At 41.8% G+C, this 22,244-nt stretch overlaps 1 protein-coding gene across 3 annotated transcripts in view; it reads left to right on the plus strand.

Moving 5' to 3' along the window:
• SLC30A4 (solute carrier family 30 member 4) overlaps positions 1–21,589 on the plus strand; it is a 31,642-nt gene extending 10,053 nt beyond the window's left edge. Inside the window, exons 4-8 of one of the 3 annotated variants that reach the window (XM_054042012.1) lie at positions 11,739–11,892; positions 12,163–12,364; positions 12,667–12,772; positions 17,425–17,559; positions 19,417–21,589. In XM_054042012.1, coding sequence (XP_053897987.1) covers positions 11,739–11,892; positions 12,163–12,364; positions 12,667–12,772; positions 17,425–17,559; positions 19,417–19,571 — 752 coding nt within the window. In that variant the 3' untranslated portion in view covers positions 19,572–21,589. Of the gene's footprint in view, positions 1–4,038; positions 4,105–11,738; positions 11,893–12,162; positions 12,365–12,666; positions 12,773–17,424; positions 17,560–19,416 lie in introns of those variants that run through there. The other 2 variants (XM_054042013.1, XM_054042014.1) reach the window with 2 other exon arrangements.
• Positions 21,590–22,244: the final 655 nt, after the last annotated feature.

The following is a 22,244-nucleotide window of genomic DNA, read 5'->3' on the forward strand; positions in this document are numbered from 1 at the left end:
TTTTTTCCCTTTCTTTATTACTTTGCTGTGAATTCAGATGAGTGATGTGGAGAAGGCTCTATTTCTGTTGGTAGTATTTTTTTAATAACTGTGCATTAGAGGCCTATTTAGGAAACTCATGCCACAGTGATTATTTCATGTTAAATTATGTAGGAAAAGTACAGCCTTTTCCTTGCAAATAACTCAGCATAGTGATTCATCATCACCTGAATAAGAATCTTCCAGTCTAAAGACTTGTCTACAGAGAGTATGTTGAACATATATGGCTACAGAAATAGCAGCATTGATGTATAAAGCCTTCAGTTAGGTCTTCACTTCAAAGAATGTATTCTTAACCTGGGGTAACTAACCCCAGTTAGCTGACTCAGGGTAAAATTGCAGCAAAGACAAGGCAATTTTTAACTTGGGTGAGCAGCTCAAGTTAAAGCCTGTAGGGGAGCCTAGAGTTGAATTTGAGATGCTAACACAAGTTAAAAGCTGAGTTGTTATGTCTTGGCTACTATTCGAATCTGGGCTAGCTAACCCAGCTTAAGAATACTTTTCTCCCCCCCAGTGATCACGTAACCTTGGTGGAGACACACTGCACTTGCAGGGATGCTATTAACTCCAGATTGAAACTCAGGTAGACTAAGGCCTGGTCTACACTGGGGGGGAGGATCGATCTAAGTTATGCAACTTCAGCTATGTGAATAATGTAGCTGAAGTCAGCATACTTAGATCGACTTACCCGTAGGGTGACCAGACAGCAAGTGTGAAAAATCGGGACGGGGGTGGAGGGTAATAGGAGCCTATATAAGAAAAAAACCCAAATATCAGGACAGTCCCTATAAAATTGGGACATCTGGTCACCCTAACTTACCGTAGTGTCTTCACTGAGGTAAATTGATAGCTGACGCTCTCCCGTCGACTCCGCCTGTGCCTCTTGCCCTGGTGGAGTCCTGGAGTTGATGGGAGAGTGCTCAGTGATCAATTTATCGCGTCTAGACTAGATGCAATAAATCGACCCCCGCTGGATTGATCGCTGCCCGTTGATCCAGCGGGTAATGTAGACAAGCCCTAAGGCCTGAAAGGATTAAAGGAAAATCCAGAAGGATTTAACATCACTTCTCTTTTAATCCCAACCTGGTTTCCATGGAACTTGATGGCAAAACCCTGTTTACTTCAAAAAAAGAACAGGAGTACTTGTGGCACCTTAGAGACTAACAAATTTATTAGAGCATAAGCTTTCGTGGACTACAGCCCACTTCTTCAGATGCATACCATCCGAAGAAGTGGGCTGTAGTCCACGAAAGCTTATGCTCTAATAAATTTGTTAGTCTCTAAGGTGCCACAAGTACTCCTGTTCTTTTTGCGGATACAGACTAACACGGCTGCTACTCTGAAACCTGTTTACTTCAGTGGGAACAGAACCTTGTGTGGAAATGGAATCTGGCAAATTCAGAGTTAAGTTTTTAGTGCTTGACTTAGCTCTTAGGAATGAAAGTTTATTTGGCTTTCTGTCAAGCTGGTTCTGATGAGTGGGTGATTTTACAGATTGTATTCTAAATGCTGCTTGTTGCTCCCAAGACATGGGCCTTGCCTAAGGAATCTAACAAGGGTAGGACAGGAAATTTCTCCTACAAGCCAGTGACAAGGCTCAGAGTGGATGTGCAGCCACTCCATTGTCCATAGCAATAGTGGCTGTCCAAGCAATTAGGACCCCTGTGCACCCCTCAGTTTTGAAAGATAAAGTTTAAGATGATGAAGTCTATTGAGCCAAATAGACTACTCCGCTGGCCCATCACAACCCCAATCATTATATCAACGTTAGATGTATTGCAGAAGCACCTGGAGAAGCCCCATGTGCTTGGTGTGGTACATACACACAGTGTGGTAACAGGCAATCACTGTCCTAAAGTGCTTACAATCAGTGGGCCAGACTTACTTACGCTGAGTAGTACTGTGATGGGGCGAGACTCACCGGCACAGCACCTCCTGCTGGTTGTCCAGGGAATTAGCTCTTTTCCAGCTCCGGAGCACCCTCTGCCAGCTGATGTCTCACCTGCCGCTGGCCCCCGTGTCCCTCCCAGACCCCAGTGCCCTTTGCCCAGGGGTTCTGCCCACCGCAGCAACCCACAATCTGGGTCTCCCCACCCAGGGGAACCCCTAACTCCCACCTTGCCTCAGTGGCTACTACCAGGCACCATCTAGCCCCTGCTCACTGGGTGGACTGCAATCTGTAAACCACTCATCATTGGCAAGGGGGGTTGGACCAGCTGCTTCTGCCTATTCCTGGGCCACCCCTCTGCAGCCCGAGTACCCTTGTGGGCCCTTAACTCAGCCTGCAGCTTAGGTAGGCTGGAGCTCCCCAGCTCCCTCTGCCCTTCCCCAGTACTGTGCCACCCTCCTCAGCTTCCCAGGCAGCCAGGGCCTTCTCTCTCAAGAGGCTAGAGAGAGCAGGGCTGGCGCACCCCATTAGGCGACTTAGGTGGTCACCTAGGGCGCTACAATTTGGGGGGCGGCGACCGTGGCGGTATTTTGGCGGCGGGACCTTCTGCTGCCTCTGTGGGGGGCGGCATTTCAGGGCAGGACCTTCTGTTGCCTAGGACAGCAGAAAAGCTGGCGGCACTCCTGAGAGAGAGAGAGAGTTTCAGTCTCTGCCCTCAGCCCTCTTATAGGGCCAGCTGTGGCCTGGGACGTGGCCCAACTGTGGCTGCTTCCCCCAATCATTTCGCCACCACAGCCCTCTCCAGGGCTGCTTTAACCCTTTCAGGGCCAGAGCGGGGTGACCACCCCACTACAGGTACCTTACTTCATGAGTAGTCCTATTGACTTCAGAGGGGTTCCTTTGGAAAATAAGGCACCACTCACTGTGAGTGATAGTCGCCAAAATCTAGCCCTAAATACACAAGGCACACAAAAAGAGTGTGAGAAAGGAAGTGTTGACCTGTTTTACAGAGGAGGACGTGAACACAGAGAGATTAAATAATTTGCTCAAGATCATACAGAAAGTCTGTGGAAGAGCTGTGTCTCAGTCCAGTGTAGTCTTGCCAGGTATCTGGTTTTTCACCGCAATGCCCGGTTGAAAAGGGACCCTGGCTGCTCTGATCAGCTGACCAGGCCACTAAAAGTCCAGTTGGTGGCACAGCAGGGTTAAGGCAGGCTCCCTGCCTGTCCTGTCTCTGTGCAGCTCTCAGAAGCAGCCGGCACATCCAGCTCCTAGGCTCAAGGGCGGCCATGGGGACTCCACATGCTGCCCTCGCCCTGAGTGCTGGCTCCACAGCTTCCATTGGCAGAGAATTGCGGCCAATGGGAGTTGCGGGGATGACGCCTGTGGGGGTGGGTAGTGCACAGAGCCCACTGGCCCCTCTGCCTAGGAGATGGACATGCCAGCCACTTCTGGGAGCTGCCTGAGGTAAGTGCTGCCTGGCCAGAGCCCACACCCCAACCCCCCTGCCCCAGCTCTGAGCCCCTTCCCACACCCAAACTCTCTCCCAGAGCCCAAAACCCATCCCACACCCCAACCCCCTGCCCCAGCCCTGAGCCCCCTCCTGCACCCAAACTCCCTCCCGGAGCCTGCACCCCACACCCCCTGCCCCAACCTGGAGCCCCCTCACACCCCAAACCCCTCATCCCCGGCCCCATCCCGGAGCCACAACCCCAGCCGAAGCCCGCACCCTCCCTGCACTCCAACCGCCTGCCCCAGCTCTGAGCCCCCTCCTTCATTTCTAGCCCCACCCCAGAGCCCGCACCCCCAGCCGGAACTCTCACCCCCACCTCCTGCCCCAGCCCGGTGAAAGTGAGAAAGGGTGGGGGAAAGTGGGGAAGGGGCCTCGGAGAAAGGGCAGGGGCGGGGCCTCTGGGAAGTGGTGGGGCAGGGGTTGGGGCAAGAGTGTTCAGTTTTGACTGATTAGAAAGTTGGCAACCTAGTCCAGTGCCTTAACCACAATACTATCTTTCCTCTCTACTCCATGCTACTGGGAGAATCACAGAGAAGAATCACAGAGAACTCTCCTGTGTGCATGGGTTTTCCTATACAACCTTTATTTCCCTGTGCAGCAGCAATTCTGTTGTGTTGAGGACCTTCCAGGACCACAAAGAGGAAAGGAGACAACATTTGCCCTAGTATGTGCTACATATTCTTGAATTCTAATTCTGACTCTGATATGATTCTTTCTGTGGTCTTGAGCAAATTACTTAACCTCTCCCTATTTTAGGCATCTGTAAAGTATAAGAATTATTTACCAGCCTCAGGTGTTGGGAGGATTAATTAGTTCATGGTTGTACATAACCATGAAGATGAAAAGTGCTTTTTATGTTGTAACTGTATTAATTAATAATGTCTGATTGCAGGTCTTGAATTGTAAACATTTTAACAAGAACTTTAACTTTTTATGCTTTATGAAATATCAGACTTTACTATTTCTGCTTTACTGTGGTTTAAACTACATGCTTTTACGATGAATTCCAAAGTCTATTTTAGCTCAGTACTTACATAATGTAATGAAGTTTACAATTCATATTTCAGATTTTATAGCAGTAGGTAGCAGCTTCATTAGCTTCATCACCTAACCTTACAGCCCTATGCCATTAATTAGTCACTCAAGCAATACTGCGTAATACGATACAGTAGCAAGGCTCACTGGGGTTCTAACAAGAAAGGGTTTGCCAGCATTTCCATTAGAATCATTTCTTTCAAGAGGTTTTAATTTTGTTGTCTGGGTTACCTTTACACTGAAACATGACCTTTCAGGTTTGTCCCAGAGCACTTTTTGGGCAATATGAATACACACAGCAGTCTCTTGGGTACTGTTTTGAGTTATTAAGCCTCATTTTAAAAAAAAAAGTAAAATTTGTTCAGAGCTTGTGTCTGCATTTAGAGCTCAAAAACTAATGTGTATATAGAAAGTGATCTGAGACCAACCTAAGACAAGAATCAAGGGTCAGAGAAGTTCATTTTAAAAAAATGGAAAGCTATTTTTTTTTTAACCATTTTCTTGAAAATATTTGACAGTCCTGGCAACTTTCACTAAAATTGCTCTGGGCTCAGCAGAAGACTTGCATCCCATTGGGATTTTTTTGCACTAGCAACAAATATTTGAGAGTTTATGTAGCGGAAGAACAATTGTGGCTCAGGGATTTTTCCACAGCTTTTCCATGGGAGCTTAGTTGGCTCTAACTCAATTATTCTACTTTCAGCTTATGTAATGCTTCTCATTCAAGGATTTCGAAGCACTTTACAAACATTAATTCAAGGAACCTCACAGTACCTCTATGAGTGATCTAAGTATAGTTTTCATTTTACTGCTGGGGGTACGTAAGAGGTTAACATATACAGTACAAGGATTTACTTGCTTAATCTGAGGCACCCAAATTTGATCATTCTGTCCTAAGTGCCCAATGCCACACAAATCAGTTATAGAGCTGGTAATGGAACAAAAGATTCCCCAGCTCTTCAGGATACATTCTCCTAAAAGTCTTATACATGTAACCCTTCTGCCCATCTAAGTTGGCTGCCCATCTAAGTTGGTTCTGTATCTAGGGGTTCCGTTTCAATAATGCAATGCAAAACCAGCTTGAGTCCCCACCCAGTGACCTGGGACAATTACATACCACCCCCTGGGCGCCTCTAAGAGGCAATACTTCCTCTCTCGCAAGCACGGAGTTTGAGCATAGCAGAAAATGTTTAATAACATGAGGTAAACGACATCAGCATTAAATTGGAAAAACACCACAAACAGGATTCATAACACAAACCATGAGCAAAAGACCCACCCCAGCAAATTGGGCTGTGTCCTTTCCCTTTGGTTCTTGAATCCAGCAACCCAAAAATCACCCAGAGTCCCCAAAGTCCAACACCCCCAAAGTCTCTTGAGTCCAGCAACCCCCAAAGTCTCTGTCCCTGGTCAGTGCAGCCCCAGAGTAAAAGGGGGACGCAGAGTGTTAAGGGGGACCTTACGTGATCCAAGGCCGGCTGGCCGTCTCTCTGTGGGGTTCCACCACAGCCTTCACCACGAGCCAGTCCACTTCCTGCTGTCCCACGAACTGCTCTGCTCTACAAGCTGCTCCGCACCGCTCACCGACCTGTGAGCCGCTCCAGCCATCCCCGCAAATGGCTCCGCTCGCTGTTCCTTGGGCCGCTCCAACCGTCCCCGCAAGGCTCTGCGCTGCTCGCTGCTCCTCCAGCTGTCCCCGCAAACTGCTCCGCCAGCCACTTAGCAATATAGCTTCAGGCTCCCCAACTACTTAACACAGCTCTTAATAATTTTAGCTCTTTTGTGATTTCAGCTCATAGTAGGGGAGCACCAGTGCTGGTGCACCATGGCCTAAAGTGAATTCAGCTTAGCAGCCTGTAACTAGACTCCTAATGGAATCAAAGTTAGCTCTGACATTCAACAGTGGAGAAAGGAGATAGTGGAATGGGTGTTTCAAGCCCTCAAAGGGGGCCCATACCATCAAGTACAAATACCTGTCCCCATCCTCTCTCCATTCACTGGGTTGTGGAACCCATGTCCCTTGTCTAGCGAGTGCTACTTAGGTGATGGTGAGACACTGTGTCATAAAACAGTTTCATTGTCCTTGATTCACATAATCAGGGTAACAACACTTTATTCCTCTTGCCCCAATAACAGAGAAACTGGGGATCCCAACCCTATCCAAAGTAACCACTATCAGTTGCTGTTATCTCATGCCAGGCGTGTGGGTGTGCCTATGCAAACAAGATCATCCCCTGGAGTTCTTTTCCACACTCGCCATAATTCACCACCAGATGTCAGGGTAGAGCTCATCCTGACTCTGCTTACATACATTAAGAACCTTGTTATCAAATAATTTAACCCCACCATTAGTCTTAATTTCATGAAAGATATTATATAGAGAGAGCAGCGAATAATAAAAATCCAGCAAAAGAGAGTGAGCTTCATGGATTTGGAATAGAAAGGACCCTTTCCAAAAAAGCTGAAAATATGCATTCAAGCCATCTCATGGCTTCTTAAACTGATGCACTTTGCACTTATTTTTTTAGCTCTGTACATACATCCGAAGATGTGGGTATTCACCCACGAAAGCTCATGCTCCTATACGTCTGTTAGTCTATAAGGTGCCACAGGACTCTTTGCTGCTTTTACAGATCCAGACTAACACGGCTACCCCTTTGTTATTTTTTTAGGTTACCTCTATAGATATTAACATTGGCAACATTACAAATACAATTAACAGTATTTCTATAACTCCAGCTTTTGGAGCTCTGAATTTCCAACACTTGAGAGAGCATTTTCATTTGTAAAAGGATTCCAGCAGCATCTAGCACATTAGCACTATTGATTATCTGTTTGCATTTCAGAGGAAATTAGCACTGCTATCACCTATTCCAACACTATTTAAATGCAGAATGTATGTTGTGTTTTAGGCTTAATTCTCTTTGCAGCGATGAAAAGGAAGTGGATAAACTCAGAATCCTAGAATGGTTAGAAAAATGGGGATGAAATATGGACAGAAAATGCAAGTTTGGAATGGGTTACACCAGGGATCGGCAACGTTTGGCACGCGGCTCGCCAGGGTAAGCACCCTGGCGGGCCGGGCCAGTTTATTTACCTGCTGACGCTGCAGGTTCGGCTGATCGCGGCCCGCACTGGCCGCGGTTTGCCGTCCCAGGCCAATGGGGGCGGTGGGAAGCCACGGCCAGCACATCCCTCGCCCGCGCCGCTTCTCGCCGCCCCCATTGGCCCAGGATGGCGAACCACGGCCAGTGGGGGCCACGATCGGCCGAACCTGCCGCGTCAGCAGGTAAATAAACTGGCCCGGCCCGCCAGGGTGCTTACCCTGGTGAGCCACATGCCAAACGTTGCCGACTCCTGGGTTACACCTTTAAAACCAAAAGTACTTCAGTTTATCCATGATTTAAGTGGAAATGTCCCTTTTCAGCTAACTGATTTAACCATAGATAGAGAATTTGATAACTCTCCATTGCTGGTGAGATTATGCCAATAGTTACAGAATTGATTGATCCATTTAGACAGTGCTTGGTTAATTTAATGAAAAATGAAGGATTGCAGCCAGATTAAATTTACATTGCCAGCAAGAAAGGGATCTCATTATAATCTGTTGCCAGGAAAAGCACTGGTTTCAGGCAGCTACTGAGAAAATTGCTTTGAATTAAAACAAAAATAATAAGTACTCTGCTGGTGTATGGTAATGGAATGTGATTCCTATGCCAACATTTCACATGACTGACGAATCTATGAAACTATGTTGTTTTAAGGACATCAACATGAATAATTTGTTTCATAAAGAACTCCAGAAATTGCATGGATAACTCCAGGATTTTTTAAGATGAGTATCTTTCTGAAATCATCTGAGATCATGATGGCTGCCTCTCAGAGCCTGGTTAGAGCTTTATAATACTGATTCTTATCCAGGCAGTGATAAACTGAACAGCTGAGTGCGTTGGTGTGAGTTTCTTCCTGCCAACCTGATTTTAAAATTCAGCTATGGACCAAGTGATTCTGGTGACATCAAAAGCTCTTTCAGAGGACACTTTTTACTATCGTGTTGAATGAGTAAAATTAAGACAATTCCTTGGTAGAAACAATACATTCTGCAGCCATCAAAGAAACATTGTACATGCTGACAGATCTAAGACATGGGAAGAACTGAGGCAGCTGTCAAATGCCAACACAGAACAACACTGTTGAAGTATATTATGCATCTGAGGATAGAATTTTGCTCCAGCTGTGAAAGAATCCATAGCAACATGTGTGGAACACAAAGAAATAGCAGCTACACGTCTACATCTCGAAGAACAAATGAATATCAACTCTGATCTTTGAGGTGTTGATACAGAAAGATAGAGGCTCTGGTAATTGACTGACAATGAGATTTTATCAGCAGTCCTGAATGACATTTTTAATTATTACAAATAATAATGATACAAATCATGCATACAGTCCTGCAGATTTATATGCATTATAGGCTGGTCTGGTGGCACCATCTCTTAAGATTTTCCCAACACTACCCATTATAAGACCCCGTTTTCAGTTACTTATGAAACTTTGCCAGTTTTCCATGCAAGGGATCTGCCTCAGGCTGAATATTTTGCAGTAAATAAAGCCTGTGGCCATACACTGAACAATGAGGAGAAAACAAAATACTGAATAGCTGATTATTAAGTGAACACCATCCATCCTGTGCACTGAATTAGGCAGAGGTCCTGTGGAAAAAAAATTGCATATGATCATGTCATTAAAGATTGTATTATAATGCATACAAATAAGGATGGCAAATTAAGATTGCACAGGCAACTTAATTCCCCAACTTCTGAGTGCTTGACTTTGCAACCTTAATGTTCTTTTAACCTAGTTATTTTGTGTGTAACATTAAGCTATCTTTACTGACAGTCCAAGCTCCTTGAGCAGGTAATAACATTACAAATGAACATAAGAATGGCCATACCGGGTCAGACCAAAGGTCCATCTAGCCCAGTATCCTATCTACCGAGAGTGGCCAATGCCAGGTGCCCCAGAGAGAGTGGACCTAACAGGCAATGGTCAAGTGATCTCTCTCCTGCCATCCATCTCCATCCTCTGACAAACAGAGGCTAGGGACAAGGAAGAGGACAAAATTCCAAGGAATTGTGAAGCAGTGGATTGCTTCCAATAATATGTAATCTGGCTAGAGTTAAATTGTCCATCTCCCCCACAGTTTCAACCAGTTTTTAAGAAACAGTTTAACTTTGCTGTAAAAACTGTTTTGCTAATATAGTTATGCAAACCTGTGTGGATGGGGCTTAGAATGTTCAGCTGTTGTTGAGACCAAGCAATTATGTTAACAGCAAACATATTTTAATAACAATTTTTAAATCCCGTTTCCTAATATGGGAAAATTTGTCGTACAGATGGTGCCAAAGTAACACAGGTTGTTTACAGTTTCTGTTATCAGGGAATCAGGAAGAACAAAAAAAAACCCCAAAACAAAAAGAATGTAAACAACAACAAAAGAATGTAAAGAACAAGCCTCTCTCATTGAGTTCTTCATGTTGTAGTTACAGTAACATGCAGATATTCTAAAAACTGCCTATGTGGATCTTATAAAATGCACATTCTAAGATAATCAGCTCTGTGTTTTATAGGCTAGTTGAATTACAGTACCTACACACTAATTGCTCCTCCTCCGAGGAAGTCCCCCAGGCAGTTACACCAGTGAGGTTCCTCTGTGCAAGGCTCTGTGTAGGAGCATGCAGACACCCTACGTGGCAGAATGCTGAGCGGACTCCTCCATTGGATAGATCCTTCCATCCTCTTCCCTTCCTGGGAAAGAAAGATGCATCAGGACCCACTGAAGCAGTCTCTGTGGAGTGGCTGCAGACACACTTCATAGCTTCAGTGTGCAAGGAGATTTTTCTCTCTACATCCGTCCAGTGCCTGGCTACTTGGGCTGGCTATTGCAGCTACAGCATGGTAGACTTCCAATATGGTTAAACAGTTTGGGCTTACAATTTAGACAGGAAAGAACTGTGTCCCTAAAAATGATGCTACAGCCTTCAACAGCTTTTGATTCCTTCCTCCCTAGTCCCCATCAAGGCCCTATGCGCGAAGCCCTGCTGCTCACACTCAGTATTTGGGATGTGAATTTGCATAAAACAGAAATCTCTAAAGGGTCCCCAAACCCTAAGGAATGGGCCTTTCAGTAACTTATATATATTAGAGCAAATTTATTTTAAAAGTTGGAAATGCTACTTCAAAATCTTGCATGATATTTGTTGTTTGGGATTGGGACCTGATGCTCCATTTTCTTGCATCCTGTGTGTCATTAACACTTTCGTAAAGCGGCTGTATAATGTCACCAGATCAGAACAGCAGTGTTTTACACCCGCTTTGTACAGGCATAATCATTACAAAAGCTGCCAGGCACTGCAGAATCAGGCCCTTTGATTCATGTGTTTGTTCATTTTTTTAATTTTCTTTTGATTTAGAGTAAATGAAAAGCACTCATATACAAACTCTGTATGCCCTGCCAGTTATTTAAAATTACAATACCAAAATGCAATACAGTCAAGGTTAACGATACTCTTATCTCTCTGAAAAGTAGAGATTCGTTAGCCATTAGGTAACAGCATATCATAGGAAATACAGCAGATTCGTTTAACACTTTATAACAAGACTGTACAATAAATAATATATACTCAGCTCTCAAGTGTTTTGCTCCCAGTATGTATTCTGATTTTGTACTGTGCTGCAGTGATTATCATCTTCTTTTGTCTTTGTCTCTATCTAAAGCACAAAACTGCATATAGAAATCTTTAAAACTATACAGCACCAATTAATAGTTCATGCAAAATATTCAGGTTGATAGAGTGTACATTTAAAAAGTAACTGTGTCTAGTTTACAAACAGGTCAGACTTACGGTTTCAGAGCTCCTACCTTTGGCCACATTGGATCAGGCCTTTATCTGCAACTGCATTAGGCACAGCTTCCAATTAGCTTGGGAATCTCCTGAACCTACCTAGACATTTTGACCTAAACAGAGGAAATATATTTCCAGGAACAAAGCTGACATGAGAGAGTGTATTACCTGATTAGCACAAATTGTTCTGTTTGCTGACTGTATCTTCTGAATTTGACTTGATTCACAACATATTTTAAGGCATGAGAATCTACTGAAAATCAATTATTGCCTGGTAAAAAACGACAAATGAAATTTTAAATAGGCTATAGTAGATCTATAAGTCACTCTTGTAATGTTGTTCCCTTTTTGTTTGCAGAGGTGTTGTCAGCCCTTGTTAGTGTATTGCTGGTATATATCCTAATGGTGGTGTTCTTATATGAAGCTGTTCAAAGAACTATCCATATGGACTATGAAATTAATGGAGATATAATGCTCATTACAGCAGCTGTTGGCGTTGCAGTAAACTTGATGTAAGCTTTGTTTCCCTACATTGATATTCCTTGTATACATTTACAAAATATAATATATAGATGAATTCATTCACAGTCTGTAATATTTATTTTTATTGAATCAGTCTCAATCACTTGGGAATTTTATTTGTATGCTAGCGTGGTTTGTTGGGTCTCTTCATGCTCCCAAAATGAGACATGCAGTAGTAATGAATGTAATATTTTTCTCCATCCTTTGGTCATAATATTTATAAATCGCCTCACTCTTATTCCTTTTCCTTTCATTTTCAGAATGGGATTTCTACTGAATCAGTCAGGTCACCTTCATTCCCATTCACACTCCCAAGTACCTGCATCAAACACTCCTAACACAGCCCACGGGCATACCCAGGGACACAGCAGCCTTGCAGTAAGAGCAGCATTTGTACATGCCCTGGGGGACTTGGTACAGAGTATTGGTGTGCTTGTAGCTGCATACATCATACGTTTCAAGGTAGGACGTTGCTAGTCTTTTGTGACTGTGGACATTTCTCATGTTAACTCCTATACTAGATTAAAGGACCTTTTTTATAAGATAAAGAAATATTCAGTGTTAGTTGTTGTTTTTTAGTAATATAAATTCATCCAAAATGAGTAAAGATTAGACTGCTACCATGCACATATTTTCTAAATATTCTTCAACAGAATATAAAATAAAGTGAGAGGTAAAAGTGGCTGAATCTTACTGGACCAAGTCTTTCTTGAATCTTTACAAGAAGCCTATTTCCTTACATACTCTTAATCTGTACCTTGCAGCCAGAATACAAGATTGCTGACCCTATATGTACTTACATATTCTCAATACTTGTGGTTTTTACAACAGTCCGAATCATACGGGACACAGGCGTTATTATACTGGAAGGTAAGATCTGTATGAATTCTGTGATACTCTTATTTAATTTTACATGTCAGCTAGCAGTCAAAGTTACATTTTGTGGTAATGGCTATTCTTTGTTATTTCTCTGTTGTACAAAATGTTCACTCAGTATATTTAAATCATATTGAATAAGTGATCACAGACATCATGGTCCAGATTCTTGGATGGGTTACAACCATTTACATGGCACCACAAGCAGAACCTGGCCACAGAGCCAACTTATCCAGCCATCAGAGGATTGCCCCAGTGTAGGGGATTATTAGTGGCACAGAGGTGTCTTAATGGCCCTATGCCTTCCCTGCTGCTATATAGGGGGCATGGCTGTGGCTTCCCTTTGCCCCACTTTTGTTTAAGCCGTTGGGGTCACTGGGAGCTGGTATAACTTAGAGCAGTCTTCAGGCTACTTTAACTTATGCCAAATTGCTAGGTGTCTGCCTGGCACACAGCTTGCCCAGAATTTGGAAGGCAAAATTGAAATTTGCAGCACCCATTCATGCTCCCTCCTCCAGCCCCAATCCTGTACTATATGCTTCTCTGCCATAGCCAAGCATCTGACTTCACATTGTACTTTAACTTGAAAATTAAATGCTTACAAAACACAAAGAGACAAACCTGGATCAAAAAGCTGTACACACAGTGTACTAACCCTTTCCCCCCTCAAATTTCCCACCATGGTTATTGCACCATTGGTGCAGTTCTACTGGTGGTAGCAACAGTGGAAGCACAGGTGTAGATTGGTCATTGCTTTTTAACTATTATGTCTTCTTAGTCTGTGCAGAGCAGATCTAGACAACATGGTGGTTAAAATGCCAGCAGCCTCCAGTGCATTGTTTTAACTAGCAGTCCGACTGTTACTACCCCTAGTGGAAATGCAACTATGGTATCAGTGAGGGAAGTATTAGGGAGAAAGGGCTAATGCAAACATGGCTGTAAAGTTGCTGGGTATCTGACACTCTGCTTTGTTGAATTATGGTTCAAGTCAAAACCTCTGAACAGGGCCTCACCAATCTTGATTGTCAAATGTTTTTTCTTCCTTAAATAAATAAATAAATAAATTAAATTAAATAATAAAAGGTTCATCGAGAGGGCAAAAATGGTGAACTCTGCCTACAATTAAGACGTCTCAATTAGTTCCAGGTTAGTGGTGTTGAGATTTAGCCAAAGAAAATAGATAAGACAACTAACATGTATATCAGATTTTACTTTTGAATTCTAGTTGTTCGTGTAGGCCGCCTGACTGTGATGAATATATGTCTGAATTAACTATATTATTACAAGTGATGAAAGGTACTTTTTAGATCTCGTGTACTTGGGAACTTTTTGCACTCCCTTTTAGCAACTCCAAAAAGGTAGATATGAATTTGTATTGGTTTGTTCTATCAGAGACCATTGCTAAACATCAGAGTGTGTGGGGCTGGGTAGGTTTTCAAAATACATTTAACCTAAGCCACACTGTTAAAGTGGGAATATTAAATTTAAAACATATGTGATTACCTAATATTAGCAGCTAGATTCTATTTTTTAATATAGATTTAAAAGTTGGCGGAGCGGTCTAGTGGTAGCACAATGTGCGGGATTAGAGTTTAGGCCCAGGCTCCTTGGGGCAAGAAATGCAGCAGAAACAGCCATCAGGCACTTACTTATTTAACAAGTAAGCAACTTTGCAACAGCCTTCACCAGGAAGGACAATGGAGAGTTACTCACTCTAGAGCTGCTCTTTGCATTTAATAAATGTGAGACGGTCTCAGGGCACGTCTACACTACAGGGCTAAGTTGACCTAAGTTACGCAACCACAGCCATGTGAATAACGTAGCTGGAGTCGACGTACCTTAGGTCGACCTTTTGCGGTGTCTACACCGTGCTGTGTCAATGGGAAAAACTCTCTTGTCAACTTACCTTATGCTTCTCATTCCGGTGGAGTACTAGAGTCGACAGGAGAGCGATCGGCGGACAATTTAACGGGCCTTCACTAGACCCGCTAAATCGACCCCTGATGGACAGATCGCTGCACATTGATCCCCGGGTAAGTGGAGACAAGCCCTTAAATACTGAGCTCTCAAAAGAAGAGATACTGGAACAGGATCGGCAACCTTTGGCACGCAGCCAGTCAAGGTAAACTCCTGGCGGGCCAGGCCAGTTTGCTTACCTGCCATGTCCACAGGTTTGGCCAATCGCAACTCCCACTGGCCGCGGTTCACTGTTCCAGGCCAATGGGGGCTGCGGGAAGCCGTGGCCAGCACATCCCTCAGCCTGCAGCCCCTTCCTGCAGGCCCCATTGGCCTGGGTCGGCGAATCACGGCCAATGGGAGCCGCAATCGGCTGAACTTGTAGACGCTGCGGGCAAACAAACTGGCCTGGCCCGCCAGGGGCTTACCCTGACGGGCCGCATGCGAAAGGTTGCCAATCCCTGTACTGGAACAAACTAGTTATTTAAGTTGCGACAAGACACCAGTTCCAGAGATAATTCATATAGGAATCCTGAAGGAACTTAAGAATGAAGTGGCTGCATTGCTAAATGTATATAATTAAAATCAGCTACTGTACCATAAGACTGGAGGGTAGCTATATTATACGTATATTTTAAAAAGGTGCTAGGGATGGTTATGGGCATTATTTTAATAGTAAGAAGATTATTGGTTGGAAAAATATAAAAATAGCATTAGAAAAATATAGAGTTATAACCATCTACAGTAGATAAACATGGTAGGGACAAAACTACGTCTTGTATAAAAGAAAATCATGTTTCTCTAACATAGTTTTTTTGAGAGCATCAACAAAATAGTGGATTACTTCTACATATTGATGGGTTCTCAATTAATTACAACCCTTGAATTGAAAGACAGAGGAGTCAATGGAAATAGATCAAAGAAAATATTGCTCAATCCTTGTCATCCTATTTGTAAAAAGAAAGCAGAAATAGAAAAGGTTCAGAGAAGAGGAACAAAAATGAATGAGATCCATGAAAAAACTGGTCACACTTTATATTAAGCTTCCATTTATAGTTTATGAAGTATTAATACTCGATTAATAGATGTTTTACGAAATGGTTAAATTGGTTGTTATAAAGTCCAACAGATCAAAAGTTTTTTGTAATCATGTCTTATAATCATCTCTAACACCGTCTATACTCCTCATGTCTATAACATGTAGAGCTGGTTAAATTTCCCAGTGGAAAATATAATTTTTGTCAAAATTGAAAGCTTTCATGAGAAATTGTTCATTCTGGCAATTTTTACAATTTTCTAGTTGTGAGAATCATATTGAAGAATTTGTTTCAAGTTGAAGTTTTGAAATGAAGCAATGCTTTTTCTTTCAAAAGGTGAATTTGAAACATTTTTTCATTTTAAAGGGTTATTTGAAAATAAAAGTTGTCATTTCAAGAGGAAAAAATGTTTCAACACGTTGAATCATTTTGATCAAAAATGCCAACATTTTCATGTTGACATTTCCAGTTTGAAATTTTTGGAATTGTTCATTCCATGTATTTTTTTTAAATATTTTGATTTTCCATTCTGATTCAGAACAGAAACAAAATTTTGAAATGTCAAGACTTTCCATGAGACAAAAATTCCAGTTTCTCACTAGTAACGTGTTCATAGAATGTTAGTAATCATTTATTAACCTTTATAAATTATTTACGAATGGAATCTTAATATAAAGTGTGACCAAAAAGCTTCCATAGTAGGTTAAAAAGGCAAAGAGTATTTAGAAAGGCTATTAATATGTGGCATGTTGGATCTGTAAATTATTTAGTGACTGGTGTAGGAAGGTCATTTGGTGCTTCTATTCTTTTCCCCCATGACATGATGAAATTAAAAGGCAGCAAATTTCAAAAACCGATAAAAGGAAATACTTTTTATACAACATATAATTAACCTGTGAAACTCACGGTCTCAATAAGATCTTGTGGCAAAGAACATATTAGGATTTTTAAAAAAGGATTAGAAAGTTACATGAATAATTTCTGCAGTTACATTAGCTAGAATAAATATTTATAAGTGATATCAATCCTCATGCTTCCAGATGTAAACATCCACCGACTTCTTGGGTTGGGAAGAAACTTTCCCCAGAGGTATGTTATTGCATAATTGTCCACCATGAGGGGGTTTTACACCTTCCTTTGAAGCATCTGGTGCACAGCACTGTCACATGAAGGATTCAGAGAGGGTTGGGACAGTTACCTGGAGAACAAGAATATCCAGACTAATGACAGTAAACACAAAAAATGAGTTTTGGAAGGGATGTGCTTTAAGATCTAAGCCAGTCTCTAGCTAGCAGGAGGTAGAATGAGACTGTCAGGGGTGACTGACTATTCCATAGATGCCTGCCTTGGGGTTTCTTACATTTTCCTCTGAAGCAACTGGTCAAGGCAATTCTTGGAGACAGGATTCTGGACTGGATGGACCCAGGTCTGAGCCAATAGGACAGTTCCGATGTTACTGGACTGGAAGGATTACTGTCCTGATTCAATGTGGCAATTCCTATGTTCTTTGCTGATAATTTAGATACCACTAGACACTTTAAATGTTACAAGAACTGTTTGTTTGTCTTCTTGTGACCTGTCATAATATTTTACTTTGAAAGTCAGTGTGTATTAATTAGAAACAATTAATTTCCCCTCATTCTTATACTGTAGGGGTTCCAAAGCATTTGAATGTGGACCGAATTAAAGAAGACTTAATGAAAATTGAAGATGTTTATTCAATAGAAGATTTGAATGTTTGGTCTCTCACAGCAGGAAAAACTACTGCCATAGTCCACTTGCAATTAGGTAAGTAACTACATAGTGTACAGGGGGGGAGGGATAGCCTCCTAAACCCAGGGTTGTGAGTTCAATCCTTGAGGGGGCCACTTAGGGATCTGGGGCAAAATCACTACTTGGTCCTGCTAGTGAAGGCAGGGGGCTGGACTCAATGACCTTTCAAGGTCCCTTCCAGTTCTAGGAGACAGGATATCTCCATTATTAAATACCTACAATGATACAGCTATAGATAAGATTTAGCTGCAGAAAGAACTTTGACTCTGTCTTTATGTTTCTGATTAAATTGAGCTGTGATGTATGCATTTTGGAAACAAGGCTTTTAACTATCCTTTGCATAGAAAATGGCTTGCTTATAAAATACATAAAACTTCTCCTATCATGGGTATATTATAGAGAACTGTGCAAGAAAACTCACTGCTGGAAAGATCAGGAGCAAATACCGTTTGATCAGATTCATTAAAAAGGAAAAAGTTGATGCTTTTGCACAGATTGTTTGCTGGCACAAAAAAACACAGTTTTCCCACAGTAGGCGGTAAAACAACATAAGATGCTTTGTATAAAAAAATCAATACAGACCTCTCTAGGGGCTTCATGCTACCCTCCCAAGCCTGATATTGCACCCAGGGAAAAAAATAGTGGGTGCTCAGCACCCACCAGCCATATCTGTTTGGCAGCACCCCCGATTAGCTGATTGGAGGGGCTGCCAAACAGCTGTTTGGTAGCTGGGGGAGGGGTGTGGGGGAGGTGGAGAGCAGCAAGTAGGCAGGCGCCTCGGGGAGGGGGCAGAACAGAGGCAGGAAGAGGCAGAGCAAGGGGGGGCACAGGGGAGTGGGTGGAGCCTTGGGGCAGAGCAGGGATGGAGCACCCCCAGGGAAAAGAAAAACTCAACGCCGCGGCCTATGTGCAACACTGTTGTAAGCCTATGAGCAGAAATTCAGTGCCTGGCCAGAACAGCCTGATGCTGGTACAGGTTTGCTAGGTCTCGGAGTGGCTGGTAAGACTGTATGCTGTGCCTGTGTTTTTCCAATGGTGAGGTTTCAAGTGAAAGTCAACGCCAGAGACAGAAGCTGCATTTTGTATCTTTGCTGTTCTGTTCTCTCCCCTTTTGTGTGTGTTTGTCTTGTTTTGTCTTTAGGAAACGGGTTCAGACTTTAACAACAAGAGCAATGACAGCTCCAGCCCATCTTAACTAACTTCTTTTCCTCAAAAAGGACAGTTCTTACCCTCTTTGAAACTATCTTAAAGACTGTCAAACAAGGGCCCTTTTCCTTCTAAAAACTTTATCCAGCTAAAGGGGAAGGGGACAAGGGATGTTGTTAAAATGAACACCTTACTTAATATTTTACCTTTCAAATGCTTTAACAATTTTTCTTATTTTTGGTGTCTTTCATAAAAAAGTTTAAAGGATTTTTAAGGGTGTGTTTCCCATGATACTAAGCAGGCTGAGGTCTCTATATACCAAACCGTGAAGCTTGTTTAAATCTGTTTAATGTTGGACAGTGACTGGGCTATGTTAACACCATTACTTGTTGGGCCCATATATTTCAGCTAAATTGAAACAGCAGATATCTGTCCAATACGACACATGAGGGTTTATGTTTAGCAGCTATGTAAAATGTTATATAATACAGCAGTAATGTAGTTATCATATTAATCCCTTTTTGTATTGTCCATAGAAAGCATAGACAAAAAATCTTGATCTTTTTTGGCTGACTATCAGATTCTTATTTTTATCAGCGTTAAGGATCTGAGTGCAGGATCAGGGCTGAAGGGCACACGATAATGGGGCAATCATGCCAGCTGTAATGCCTAGATTGTCAGATTTTTGAAGGATGACATGTATTGATAATTTTCTTCCTTTTCCAGTTCCAGGAAGTTCACGTAAATGGGAGGAAGTTCAGTCCAAGGCCAGACACTTGCTGCTGAACACATTTGGAATTTATAAATGCTCTGTTCAGCTTCAGAGTTACAAGCATGAAGTAAACAAAACCTGTGCAAGTTGTCAGAGTTCCAGTGCCTAATTTCATACATTTTGGGAACTGCTGCCTTATTCTTTATCTTGTAGTCAAAGACTAAAGAGCAATAAATGAAAAACTAACATGATTGAATGGAATCCCTTATGTGTGGAGTTGTACCAGTATTTGATGCCAGAGGGAGAACTGATACTGCAAAAAGTGCAGGAGGTACCCTACAGATAAATGTATTTGCTCTCTCTCGCTCTGACCAATTTATTGTCAGTTCGATATGATTTTCAGACAAAGATGTTTCCACAATATTGTTTACAGGTTGTGATATGGCTCTGCAGATACCTCATCAATTACACTTCAATATTGTCCTTTGTCAATTGTGTACCACTAATGTACCTGTGTTCCAAATGGAGCATAAAGAATTCAGTATTTGACTTAAAAACTTTTTTAAAGTTGATTACGTCAGGGGTCCATAACACTTAAAGATCCCTAAAGTAGTTATACAGTATTTTTGTAATGCAGTTTTTAATATGTTATCTTGGAAGGTGGTGCATACAGTGCTAGCTAAACCATTTGATAAACTGTCTTCAGAAAATTGCCAAATATAGAATTTACTGCACCCATACCAGACATTTAGATTTAATGCAGGCATTCAAAGGTCCAAATCAAGAGGTCCTTACCCAGGCAAAATTTCCATTGTCTAATTAGAGACGTCAGAACTGGACCCAAAATATTTTAAGTGATCAGTTATCTTTCATGTATTTTAGTATGGCATGTATACCTTAGAAGCACTTATTTATTTAATAAAGTTTTGACTCTTAAGATGATTTTATTATTAATGAAATTGAATGTGTAAAACTTTTTAACTTGATTCAAGGGCCAATTAATTAGCATTCATTCTAATTAGAATTAATAAATGTGCTGTAGGAAACATTTTTCATGAAATTGTGAAAAGAAAATTATAGAAACTATGTTAACTATGAAGATACTGTCAAATAATCAGACATGCAACACACATAGATATTCTAACAGGAAAGTAGAGAGGAGAGATTTCAGATATATTCCCCAAACTTAGAATTTTAATAATCTGTTCATTTCATTTTTGCATTTCCTTTAGAGAAATACATTCTGTGCATGATGTATGATGTCCAGGTTCCCATGGAACTGAGTCTCACAGGCTCTCCATAAATCCTCTGCACTTTGACTTTATAAGGGGCAAATTTAAACTCAGTCTCTCTGATCTGCCTGTGGTTACAGCCACCATGTATCCTCCTCACTGAAGGCCGGAAGAATATAGACTGCAAAAGCTGAAAAGAAAACCAGAATTTGGCCTCAGATCTCTGTTGCACTTTGATCTCTATCCAGAACTTCCACTGACATCAATAATAGTTCTGTGCATGTATCAGAAAAGATAACTTTTGCCCTACATTGACAGCTTTGCTGTTCAGCTGTAAATACCAAGGCAACCTACTGTTTTAAGACCTGCTACTGTTTCATATTTAATTTCATCAAACTGATTTGTAGCTGCAATTAGGATTAAAACATGGCTTGTTTGCTTTCTCTTGAGGTAGGGAATCAGATGATAAAATTTCAGAGATACTAATTAACAGCACAGTATTAGTTTGGACAAAGTGCACATAACACTGGATTATGTTTGTATTTCTTCCAACAAAGAGGAGGAATGTGACAATACAGTATGCCAGCACCTTCAGCTCAGAGGTAGAGTACCAGTGTCTTTGGGAAGCTAATGCTTCAGTACATACAGTATATCACCAGTAAAGCCATATCACAATTTATGAAAAATTGTGTATCCTTTCCATAAGAACTTTCTGAAAACCAGGTATTTTGCACATACTGGCTATTCAAGTAGGATTTTATGAAGTTGCGGTTTACAGTCAATGTAGTTAGAAGTTGGAGTATGATAAACTTGTATTGTATTTGGAGTTTTTTATTGTAATGATATACTATACATTTGTTTAACTGAAAAAAGCAGAAATATGTTGCTTTACTGTGGGATTTATTAAATCAGTTATTAAACTACACATTGCTGTCTTATAAAATATTTATTCATACTGCTGGCTCTAGCCTATTTCTTTTGATTCCCCTTGCAGTTATGTTTTGTAGTATTCCTTACATGAAGTCGTAGGTGAACTCAGTTTTGAGGTACTATATTTAGATCACTGGCTCACTTCCTTATACAGGGTTGTCATAACTATAAAGAGAAGGGTAACAGCTATTCTGTGTACAGTACTATAAAATCCCTCCTGGCAAGAGACTCCAAAATCCTTTTCCCTGTAAAGGGTTAAGAAGCTCAGGTAACCTGGCTGGCATCTGACCCAAAGGACCAATAAGGGGACAAGATACTTTCAAATCTTGGGGGGGGGGGGAGGCTTTTGTTTGTGCTCTTTGTTTGGGAGTTCGTTCGCTCTTGGGACTGAGAGGGAGCAGACATCAATCCAGGTTCTCCACATCTTTCTAAACAAGTCTCTCCTATTTCAAACTTGTAAGTAAATAGCCAGGCAAGGCGTCTTAGTTTTACTTTGTTTTCTCAACTTGTAAATGTACCTTTTACTAGAGTGTTTATCTTTGTTTGCTGTACTTTGAACCTAAGACTAGAGGGGAGTCCTCTGAGCTCTTTAAGTTTGATTACCCTGTAAAGTTATTTTCCATACTGATTTTACAGAGATGGTTTTTACCTTTTTTCTTTAATTAAAAGCCTTCTTTTTA

The sequence above is a fragment of the Malaclemys terrapin genome, chromosome 10 (assembly GCF_027887155.1).
Source record: "Malaclemys terrapin pileata isolate rMalTer1 chromosome 10, rMalTer1.hap1, whole genome shotgun sequence".
Classification (NCBI taxonomy): Eukaryota; Metazoa; Chordata; order Testudines; family Emydidae; genus Malaclemys; species Malaclemys terrapin.